The sequence below is a fragment of the Cyprinus carpio genome, chromosome A16, assembly GCF_018340385.1.
Source record: "Cyprinus carpio isolate SPL01 chromosome A16, ASM1834038v1, whole genome shotgun sequence".
In the NCBI taxonomy this organism is placed as follows: Eukaryota; Metazoa; Chordata; class Actinopteri; order Cypriniformes; family Cyprinidae; genus Cyprinus; species Cyprinus carpio.
The window spans coordinates 15,244,794-15,257,206 of NC_056587.1; the positions used below are offsets into that span (position 1 = coordinate 15,244,794).

At 34.5% G+C, this 12,413-nt stretch overlaps 1 protein-coding gene across 2 annotated transcripts; it reads right to left on the minus strand.

Moving 5' to 3' along the window:
* Window positions 1-6,197: 6,197 nt before the first annotated feature.
* Window positions 6,198-10,831, minus strand: LOC122134129 (BCL2/adenovirus E1B 19 kDa protein-interacting protein 2-like). Of its 2 annotated transcripts, none has more exons than XM_042772920.1 (8): window positions 10,674-10,831; window positions 9,706-9,783; window positions 9,554-9,624; window positions 8,646-8,897; window positions 8,340-8,531; window positions 8,162-8,264; window positions 7,948-8,079; window positions 6,198-6,403 (listed from the first exon to the last, which is right to left on the minus strand). In XM_042772920.1, exons 2-8 carry the CDS (start codon window positions 9,744-9,746, stop codon window positions 6,400-6,402), a joined length of 795 nt encoding a protein of 264 aa, XP_042628854.1. In that variant the 5' UTR covers window positions 9,747-9,783; window positions 10,674-10,831; the 3' UTR covers window positions 6,198-6,399. The 2 variants fall into 2 exon arrangements, with proteins under 2 accessions (XP_042628854.1, XP_042628853.1); XM_042772919.1 differs by lacking the exon at window positions 10,674-10,831 and adding an exon at window positions 10,609-10,673.
* Window positions 10,832-12,413: the final 1,582 nt, after the last annotated feature.

Here is a 12,413-nt window from a genome sequence, read left to right on the forward strand (position 1 = left end):
TGTTTTTTTTTTTTTTGTAAGTATGCATTTCCTTTTTAAAGGCATAATTGTTTGTGGGCAAAGCACTCATTAGGCTCGTTTTGTCTTTAATAGACGTGTTTTATTATTCTTTGCTTTTTTTTATTAAACATCTTTTAGTCTATTAGTCCCAACATATTTGATTTTTGTGATCAAATGGGAGCAGTACATATTGTCTCTGAATCAATGTTGGCGGACTTACGGTGTTAGATGTGTGATGAATGTTTTTTTGTGCTTTGAGTTTGTAACAACTACAGTTGTGACAAAGAGCAGTCTGTTGGGGTTTTCTATTGAGAGACGAAAGTAAATTACCTAATGTGTATTTTCAAAAATGCCTTAACATAAATAAAAGGTTGAGTAACAAGTTTAATTACCCAGAACCTTTAAACATGATATCTTTCTATCCTATCTATCTATCGTATCTATTATCTATCTATCTATCGTCTATCTATATTATTTTTTTATATTATTTTTACTGTACATTACATCATTTTTGCTCCTTGCTTTTGTGTTGCATGACTACAAAAACTAAGAGTTTTCTCTTCAATTCTGAGGAAAAAAGTCAATTATAAGATGTAAACTCAGAATTCTGAATTTTTCTTCACAATTCCTTGTTTACATCTTGGAATTCTGACTTTTTCCTATGAATTCTGAGTTTACATATCGCAGTTCTGTTTTTTCTTCCTGCCACAGAAAAAAAAAAAAAATTGCAATTACCTTTATTTTTTTACTCCGTGGCAGAAACAAACTTTCATATGGGCTGCAAAATGAGCACAGGTTCTTTTACATATATTCAAACACTCATAACTAATGCAATAAATATGGATTTAAACAGGATTTTCTTGTATATGTTCTGTAAATATATGAAGGGCATTTAGTGAGTGTTCAGGGACTTGGTGTTTTGTTTTCCTTGCCATTCATATTTGTACAAATGTTAGCCTTAAATTTATGGGCGAAGAAATCAAAGCTGATCCCTAAAGCCTGTTTTAACGTCTACTGTAACAGTCATTAGTAAAGCAGCTCATGAAACACTGCTTGAAGGGTTGCACAAGACACCCACAAAAACAAACAATAGACCTTTGGCACAAAGATTATTTAGGTCTCAAGCCGGTACAGAGCACATTGCATTTTAATTTCCTTTTTCTCACAATGGCTTGAAAAACAGTAACGCAGGCCGTCACGGACTGATTGTGTACACCTTTAGAGATCTTTCAGTTGCTTACATTTACTAAACAGCCTCCTCATTCAAACATCCATTGTCTCATTCAGAAATTCATAAAGGATATCATTTTCTCAATTTTAGTAAAAAGATAGGATACAAAATAAATGAAGATGCCACAGATTCTAAAGAGAAATTTATCTGGAGTTCATTTGATAATATATACAAGGTATAGAATATACAATGTTTCACAGCAAACTCAGTCGAGATCAGTTTTAACATGGTTAAAATGGCTGGAGTTATACATAATGAAACAGTTTTTTTAACTGGTTTATTTTTGTAATCAAAATTTAAAATATATGTATTTTTTTTTTTTTTTTTAGATTAGTAGTTTTTTTTTTTGTTGTTGTTGCATTGAATACTAATGCATAGATTTTATGTTTCAGTCTGTTGTGCATCTGAAAATCAGTTCTGTTGAAGTACTGTTATGTTAAATTACAATTCTGTAGTCGATTTAGTGAATTATTTGCTTAGACAAATCCAAGACGTGAACTTTAGTTTCTACTAAACATTATCGACTTGCATAACCCAACATCTGGCACATAAAGCATTACAACAGGAATCTGTTATTTAACCTTCCAGTAGTTCTCGCTCTGTTCCTGTTTGTGACTTCAATGCAAAAAAAATATATATATATTTCACCTCTCAGCTACCGCCACTTCCTCCCTCCTCGCCAACCGGTGTCCTGAAAGGCGCAGGAATATTCCATGGTGACCTCTCAAAATAAAAATAATAAATAAATAAATAAATCCCCTCCCCTTTTTCCCCATTATAGTACAGTGAAAATCACACAGTAATCACAGCAGTGTTTTTAAATAAACCCTTTATTTCCTTAATATCATAGTCCTAGACAAGACAACATGTGTATGTGCATGTGAAAGCTCAGTTGTTCGGTGTGGCCTTGTATAAATATTTGCACATAGGATCTAATTAATGAAGCACGTCAATGGCACTTTACAGGCAGGCACAGCTGATTATATAGACATTTCCCTCCACTGCCAGAAGAAAACCAAGCACGATAGATTTGGCAACCAAGTAGTTTGGTGATACAAGTATAAAACCTGAACATTGGCAAGGCTTCTTACAGCATATTTACCACTTGTTTGCTAATAGATTTCTGATTTTTTGCATAAACTTTGAGCATTGCTGCATTTGTGCTAAAAACATCCACATGTGATTAAAATGCTCAAGTACAATGCATTTTAACACAGAATCATAATATAAAACAAATTTCAATAAAATAGAGTCAATACCACTTTCAAGACCTTACAAATAAACAGCCGGATATTAGTTTGAACCATATACATATATTGGTTTAATAAAGGATTTCCCGAGAACCATTCAAGATATTGCAAAACCATTTAGCTGCAAATATTAAAAACTAAATTTTTTTTTTGTTTGTTATTCCTAATTTTGTTATGTTCACTGTACAGGAAATGTTTCAAATAGACGTAATTTCTTCAATGCCTAAATATAATAGGTCTTATGAAAAATTAATTTATATTAATTAATGTGGACTTTTCTACAGTTGGTGGGAAACCATGACAAGTTTTGTCTGTTTTTGTGTAACAGTTTAAAGTGCCATGACGTCAAACCAGGCTTTTCATGTTGCTCACCCGACTCCTCCTGACCCACCTTACCTAACTGGCATGACACGAGCTGTGTCTCTCTGAAGCACAACACTTGAGTCTTTTTGTAGTATTCAAAATCAAAGAGGCCGTCTGGTAAGAGCTTGTTTTTTCTGTCAGTTAGGAGCATTTGCCCTAACTAGCTTGACCCTTTAACCTCCCAGCCATGCCTCTCGAATCCCAAGCATGCATGTTGTGAAATAACCCCCATATCCCAGTGTGGAAGGTCTGTACAGTATGTACACCTCTGCCTCTGCTCTCCCTTCCATTCTCGACACCATTTTCACCTGTTCATCTGCTCATCATACCTGCAGAACAAAACAAATCAAATCTCCTTCGCATGCACCTGCTAGCCACTTCTTTTTTATTTTAGTGAAAACAATTAAGAATTAAAAAATGAGATCTAATTTATTTATGAAAATATTTCCAACTATCAATAGGCTTATTTTTAGATGTAATATATTGTACCAGATGATACAGAAGATGAATTATATTTCAAGGTTAGATTCGAGCATATCACATTTCACCTCGTATCTAATTTTACTTTTATTTGAAACAATAAAGAATTTAAATTTAACATTGAATAATATTTATGAAATACCACATTTAATGATACCATTTGTTTGTAAAATTATTACACAGAATGAAAAATACTAGATATGATATGGAAAGAGTGAGGCGTTGGTTCATGAAATTTTAAGTCTCATAAAACAAACATTAAATATTTAAAACAATAATAATAAAAATCAAATGTATTCAAGAAACGTTTCGGGATTAAAATGATCAAATGATGAAAACAGCTAATGAATATATTTTAGATGTATTCATTAGGAATCTAGGCCATAAATGTATTCATTTAAAACAAGGTCAACAAATATTTATTGTCTGGAACACCATTTTACTTCTGTAAATGTAATTGTTTAATGAAAAACATGATACCAGTGAACGTAATTTGTTTTAAATCAAACTTGTATAATTTCAATATACCCTATATTTTCTTTTTTTTTTCCCCCTATCATTTCTGGTCATTTCTTCATTAATAATGATCATACATATTTATTTTATAGAGAAATGACAAGATTTGATTACAGAAGCTGGGCCTCCCAATTATTATGGAAGAATTTATTTTTATAATGATATTATGATTATATATGAATTTTCTTTTTGTCCAGGCGTTTTGCAATAATGACAGCGCACTATTGTGGCTTCGATGTGGACCACTCACTGTCTGATGCACGTCTGGGATTTGCAGCTGGGCCACAGGACAAACTCTGCCAGTTCCTGCAAAGCTGTGGATTGAAGCGCATCTTCCTGCTGAATTTTCTCACTGCAAGAAGTATAGAGGGAAAACGGTCAGATGGTCAGAGTCGGAGAGCTTTTGGTATTAATAATAATTAAGGACATTTTGAGCTCTGTTTGCGGAGCTAATGATGATTCCACACTGTACCTGATGAAGGTTTGATATGATGACGTGATACGGTGATTAACGCTCTCACGGGTACCAGGCTGGTGAAACCAGCGAAAAGCCCTTTCAAGTCTTTTCCTTACCCTGCAGAGGGTTTATCATAAATCAGAAAATAAAATATATTTAATACCTCAATCAGAAAGCAAAGGGCAAATATAACGATGTATTAGCACATAAAACTATTTTGTTTCCAGTAAACATGGTTGGGTTTCTGCCCACTGTGTTAAGACACGATGCCGGCAGAACCATGAGACGACCACGAGGGAGCAGTCGTGTCTCAGGGCAGTCCGCTGACTGGCCGAACCTCAGCACCCTACCCTGACCCCCCCCCCCCCTGTGAAAACCATGTTGAATCATGGGACACAGACAGACAGAAATCTTGGAAGACGACAGTTTTGTTTATTACATAATCTCCATATTCCACACTGGGTCTTCCTATCTCAAAATTCATCCCGCAAATATTGAAACGTTTTTTTTTATTGTTTCTGTTCTCTTTGCATTGTGTATTTAAAGGTTAGGGGTTGTAATTCATGCAAATGACATAAATTGATCTGGCGTGCTAGCACAAAAGAACTTTAAATTCTGCATCTAGATCTACCAGGTCCAAAAGTCTGAGACAGTTCAGTAAAACAGTCAATTAAATTAAATGTAACAAAATGTCTAAAATTTAATCTACAATTCAATACAGATATTCCCTAACGTTAATTTTTGTTTTTAACAGTAACATTCAAGTGAAACATTGAATTGAAAAAATTCACCACGTTTAATATTTATATATATATATATATATATATAGATATTAATATAATAAATATATATATATATAAGGATATAATATTATAGAAATTATAAATAATTTAATTTCCCACTTTTTTTTTTTTTTTTTTTTTTTTGCTTTTTTTTTTTTTTTTTTTTTTTTGTTTTTTTTTTTTTTTTTTTTTTTTTTTTTTTTTTTTTTGGTTTTTTTTTTTTTTGTTTTGTTTTTTTTTTTTTTTTTTTTTTTTTTTTTTTTTTTTTTGTGTTTTTTTTTTTTTTTTTTTTTTTTTTTTTTTTTTTTGCTTGCCTTGAAAAAATTTCGAACGATTTCAAAGAGCAAAATCTTTTGTATAATCAAGGGAAGCGATCTGGAAACAAACATTCCCTTATTTTGATAATTTGTACATTCATACAGTAATTTTAGTGGCATATTTTTTGGTTAAAATACACAATGCTCAAATGTTTATTTTCAAATTTCATTCAATTTATCAATTCGATTTATTTTTTGCTTCTCAGATTTTTAAGCAACGAACACTCTGAAAAGAGGTTCATGTTTTCCTCCCTCGATCACGGTAAAGAGTTGTAGCTTACTTGACTTTATCTCTGTAGGGGAGTCGGGGCCTAATGGTTAGAGAGTCGGTACTCCAATCGAATTGTTGTGAGGTTCAGAGTTCGGCCGGCATGAATTGTGTGTTGGGTGAGTGCATGACCTTCAATACCACGACTTACTCGCTCTCCACCTTCAATACCACGACTTAGTGCCCTTGAGCACGGCATCGAACCCCCAACTGCTTCCCCGGTGCGCCGTGTCAGGCATACAATGGCTGCCCACCTGGGCTCTTCTCCGGGTGTGTGTTCACAGTGTGTGTGGTGTGTTCACTCCCATGCTCTGTTATTTTTGCCTTCGTATGGGTTACATAAATGCAGAGCAACTAATTCTGAGTAAGGGGTCACCATACTTGGCTCAATGTCACGGTCACTCACACTTCACTATCAGGATTTCCCCGTTAGGTTCACTGGCTGTTCACATGATTCATTTTCTTCCTCGCAGTTCCTCTTTGATTGGTGAAGTCATGCTTGACTGTTTGTTTCTGTTTTTTTCATTCCGTCTGTACAGTCAGCAGCTTATGAGTGATCGCAGAGGAAACTTCATGCAATGACGCAACAGAGCCAGCAGGAATGACAAATCAGGCTTTCAAGAGCATCCCACACTCCTTAGTTCCTCATTTCCCAAATTGATCTCACATGATAAGTCGACCCTGAATTTCCAGAGTTTACAAATTCCTCACATAAAACATTTATGAGAATGACCTTCACCTGGAAGAATGAAATACAACTGTGAGATAGCTATGCCAGAATATAGGGAAATTAAACATGAATTTACATCATCTTTTGCTGGTCAATAATAGAATTGAATAGAGTTAATTAGAATCCTGTCTTGATCCTAATCAACCCATCGGGTTTATTTGGGGATAATGACTGGCTGACTGTACAAAACAAAAATTACATAGAGATTTTGTAAATAACTTTGACGTCCCTTGAGAACTGCCACACTCGCCTTGAAAAGCCGATACAAGAGTTATAAACCTTAAGCAACTAATCCGCAATGAAGTATGCAATCTAAAAATATAGCAACAACAACAACAAAAACACATGACAGCTGAGAAGAGGTCAAAGGCTATCTGAGGAATGTCTGGAAGAACTGCGATAACATGGCCTTCTATGTATGAGTCCACAGCAATTCCTATCATATTTCATAAGAGGGGCATTAAGAAAGCGAGAGTGGAGGTGGGCTCTCATGTTCAGCAGGAGCTAAACTAAAGCGAGACTAACACAGGCAGAGCTTACACACACGCGCCCTCTTCTGGAACTGATGGAAAGTGCCACTGTAGTTTCACGAGCGTTAAAAATACGTTTTGTGGCTGTTTTAGTGCTTGTGTTTTTGTCTACACTAAAGTTCAAAAGTACAGTAAAAACAGCAATTTTGTGGAATATTATTACAATTTTAAGTAAGTGTTTACTGTTTCAATATATTTTAAAATGGGATTTAATTCTGTGATGGCAACTGAATTTCCAGGGTTCATTAGTCCAGAATTCAGTGTCACGTGATCATTCAGATAATTCTAATATGCTGATTTGGTGCTTAAGAAAAAAAAATATTATTAAAAATGTTAAAAAATAGTTATTCTGGTTAATATTTTTGAGGAAACGGTGATACTTTTTTGTTCTTCTTCTTCCCCCAGATATACACATTTAAAAATGAGTCTTTCTCTTCTGGGAAAGTGTACCAGAAATATTGATGACATCATCTCTTGCTCAGGGGTGCATACATATTTTTGAGTAATAACACCCTCTTTAGAATGAGAACATCCCATCCCCAAATTTCAACAGCATGCAGCTTTGTTTTGTTTTGTTTTTCCAGGATGCGTCTCAAACGAATGTCTACTGCCTATCTGTCCTGCCACAACTTCCTGTTTCCAAAGTAAATACGTCAACATAAAAAAAGAAAATTTCATTTGTCAAACCATTCCATGCAGTCTTTAAAAACCATATGAAATCAAAATTTAACCAGTCGATTTTCTTCATCACAAAAACAAAGTTTGGTTTCATAATCATAATCAAATTTGTCATTTTTTGTTGGCCACATGGGAGGAGAAAAATAATTAATCAATAATATCATTATATAACAACAGAAATCAAATCCTGATGGATACAATTAAGTCTCGCCCTACATAATTTGCCTGCTAAATGCTCTGCATTACTGAGAAATGTATCACATTACAGAAGTTGAATGTGTAATTTGTTGTTGTCTTCAATTATAAAACTGATGATACATCATAGTAACTACTAGTATAGCTCACCGTCTGTCGATGGACATGTAACACTGTCGAAGCCACTTAATCCCAGGCATCTTATTGCGAGGGGCCATTCCACACAGATACACCAATATGTAATTCTCAGACACCATCAAGTCCAATGTGCCAATAATGTACCTAAATCCAAATAAATCATTAAACGTGAATAAACATTTAAGTCATCGCAATATAAATTCATATCAAATCAATCAGGTTTTACCTGAAGAGATTGTCCATTACATATTCATAGTGTTCTGTTGTATTTTCTGGTAGGTAGCAGGAGGTGAACATAATGATGGCTGTCGATCCATCCCCAAAATATCCTAAAAAAGAGGGTCTAATTTAGTTGGTAGTTTAATCAACGCATGTTCATCTCAGCTTGTTCCACAAAAGCTCACCTCCGTGGGAAAGAACTTGAAGGTATGGCTCCAGAACGCTCATGTTGACTTGGTAGTCTTGGCCGCCAATATGAAATCGTCTCCATCGTCGCCCATTGTTGTCCACCTGATCCAAGTCCAGGTGTCCCATCTCTGCGTGCTCCAGTAAACTGGCTTTTCTGATTGCTGCTTTGCCCATCCTGGGAAGATCATCTGCAACGACCACAGTACTAGTGGTAAACCAGTGCTCAGTGTAGATTTCCTTGTCTCATATTTGTGAAACCAATAAATGACACAACCCTGATGAGTGTCAAAATAATTGAATACCTTCCCACTCTAAGTCGTGCATGCTGTCTGGAAAGTTGTAAGACTCGCTGTCTGAGGGTGTCTCTAGGGCCTCCAGGTTAATGTCCATCTCTAGATCATCATCAGGAGATGGTGAAAGGGCAGAAGCATCAAACTCGTCAGATTTCATGCTCCGGTCAGTAGAGGTTTTGTCCAGTGTTAAACTAAGATTTGGCGCCACTAGTCGCTTCTTCCTGACGGTATTACCTGTCAGGGCCAGGCTAGTTGGAGGGTCTAGTGGAAAGAAAGAAAAAATATAGGTCAGGCATTACAAAGACATATACTGTACTGTATATTCACTACCATTCAAAAGTTTAGGATCAGTGAGATTTGTATTTTTTTTGTACTTCAAATAAATGTTTTCTATTCATCAAAAATTATGAAAAATGGTTTCCACAAAAATATTAAGCAGCACAACTGTTTTAATGATGAAAATAAGGAATATCTTTTGATCAGCATATTTGAATGATTTCTGAAGGATCGTGTGACACTCAAAAAATTCAGCTTTGCCAGCTCAGTATAATAATGAAATATATACAGAATATAACAAATAGAATAAATCAAATTTTAAAATGTACTAAAGAAAAAAAATATATATATGTTTTTTCAAAATTGTAGTAATATTTCACAATATTATTGTTTTTACTGGATTTTTCATCAAATAAAGCAGCCTTGGAGAATATAAAAGGGCTTCTTTCAGAAACATTAAAAAAATCTTAACAATCCTAAGCTGAACTGTGGCATGTGTGTGTGTGTTTGTGTGCGTATATATATATATATATATATATATATATATATATATATATATATATATATATATATATATATATATGAGACACATTTATATAAGAGATATTTCGGCCAGTAACTAAATGGAGAAATTAGGTTACCAGGCCTGTTTCCCTCAGTTCCAGGGCTTTCCTCTTCATCGCCAGGACTCTGTGTGTCCTCAGGGAGAGGTCTAAAAAGATCACAATATTTAATCTCATATGCACTCGAGATGAACATAAATAAGGTGCATTTATCTGTTAACGCAGTTTACCTGGGGAACTCCTCATCCTGCCATTCCTCCCGGAGCTCCATGTCGGGGAAAGCCGAGGTCTTTCTGTTTTCTGAATGACTGGAGGAATAAATAGAAAATTTAAAGGAAGGCAACAGCGCTTCTTGGCCCCTACGTATTATTAGTTATTAACAATGAAATTCTTAGCAGGACAGTAACTTACTCCTCAGTTTTGTCAAAACAACATTCCAGGTTTGTTTGCTTTAATTACGGAACAGGTCAGTGCAAGATCAATGTATATTTAAAATATTTTAACTTCCAGCAATTTGGAGATGTTTCGAAATGAATTACTGCCATTAACGACAGAGACTGATTTAGTCTTTGATATTTTATTAATGCTTATATCTGCACCTCATGCAAGAATTTTAGATGCCCAAAAACCAACAGCAAATATGTCTGTTAAAATATATCATTTTGTCTATTTATCTATTTTAAACTTATGTGAAATAAACCACTTTAATTTTATATCCCCTAATTTAAAGTTTACTGCCTTTGTCATCAATGAAACTCATCTCTTCTTAAGAGCAGAAGATGGATCAAAGGACCAAATAATATGTGAGTTAAACCCTAGATAGATAGATAGATAGATAGATAGATAGATAGATAGATAGATAGATAGATAGATAGATTTAAAACTGTGTAAGCATTACAAATTCGTGTTGGATTAGACTGCACGTACAAACAGGGCTGTGTACACTTGAAACCTCGCCAACGCCCATCACATCGCTCTTTATGGACATAATATGGAAATAATGACAATGTAAACATGCTGAACTCACCTTTTCACTAACCTGCGCGTCAACAACAAACAGCTATTTAATAAAAAAAAAAAAAAGAAGTAGGCCTATTGCCTAAGAACATTACAAGCACTATAGTTAAACTTACGTATCATAGGATACTGAACCTCGCCATCCTCTTTACAACAAGAGCGATTTTTCTCTCTAACTTACCTCACCAGAGCAAAATAACCTTCATTCCAAACAAAAAATTCAGCCAATCAGGGCGCGTCACACCTGATGACGCAGCCTCCGCACCTGAGAGAGCAGTTTCAAAGCCCCGCCCACAACCCTACAGCTGCTGTACGTGCAATATCAGCCCAAGGCATCGTAGCTGCGGGGATTTAGATCCAGCAATTCCAATAGTTTCTGCTAAAAATAAATAAATAAATTAAAAAAAAAATTCACCAGCTTGGGGCTTGGGACAAAACTTTAACCGTAGTTGTTATTAGTTTACTATTAGTCTGTCATTAATTTTTAAAAGAGAAAAATTTATGAAATCTTTCAAAATCAAAGTCTTCATCCCGAAGGTTTTCTCTCTATACTTCAGCTGCTATGAGTTCAACAGCTTCACACGAGCTCTGGTGAGTTTTAAAGTTGTTTAAAGCTTTTAAAAATTGTGCCTTTTTTTCTGAGCCACATCTACATTGTCAGCTGTGACACAAACTGTAAATAAATTGTTTGGGATTTTTAATAAGATATTTATTTATTTTTAAATAAAATATAACACAATAACACAAAATGGCTGCATTTACATGTGTGATGTGCAAAATTGAGGCCATCAAGTAGTCTCAGTTCTTTTACTCACTGAAGTGATTGCAAGATTTCTCAATATTTGTCATTAATATTTGTCATTCATTTTATGAAATATATAGAGATATATTTCCATGCAAGGAGCAGTTTTTGTGAGAAAATGGAAACAGCAGCATATGCACCCAAACATAGATGAATACCTCTATACATGCTGAACAGATTTATTCAAAACATGCACTGTATCTACATATTTAAACTTTTTTTTTCCAATATTGTAGCTTGTAATTTTTATTCTAGACTATACTATTCAAATATATTCTGACATATTGTGTCAAACTTGTCAAATGCAAACTCAAACATAAAATTTTGTTCCTGTTTCTTCTACCTCAAGTATTATATTTACGTCAACACGTGGTAATTACACGTGGCACAAATGACCAGAAAATCTAGTTTTGTTTTCAGCTGATTCTGGGCAGGTAATGAGCCGGTGTGCTGTCAGCAACACATGAGCCACATAACCTGTTTCTGATGTGAAGCCAGTATCAAATTCATTCAGATCTTGATGGTATTGTCTTCGCTTCAAACCTGTAAACCTGGTACATACACTACACACTATTATCCATCAAGAATGCTCAGAGACTACATTATTTCAAACATGAAATGCTCTTAAACAGGAGGCTGTATGTTTTTAGTGACTGACTGACTCTATGAGTCAATACAGCACCAACACTGTTGCATGAAATCTCAAGACCAATGTTGACCTTATCAGATGTCAAAATGTATTTCAAGAAATATGTAGGGCATTTTTTTTAGAACAATGTATAAAGTTGTGGCTCACAACATGATACATCCACTGCAAAGCATGTAGGTGTGTACTGTTTCAGCAAATCTTCTTGATGTAACTCTTACAAGATTTAGGAAAGTAATCAGCTGTTGTGAAAACCTTTGTTTTGGCTGATAAAATACGTCAGTAACACATTCTGCAACTTACTGTATTAAGGATGTATTATTAGTCATATCGCATAAACACTGAGGGTTTTTATGACAGTAAGTTTCATGCATTCTCTTCTTGTCCGGACATGAACTTGGAATTTGGTATGGAAATTATTAATATTGCATAACAGTTTTAATATTATCACAATTTTACAGTCTAAAACCATC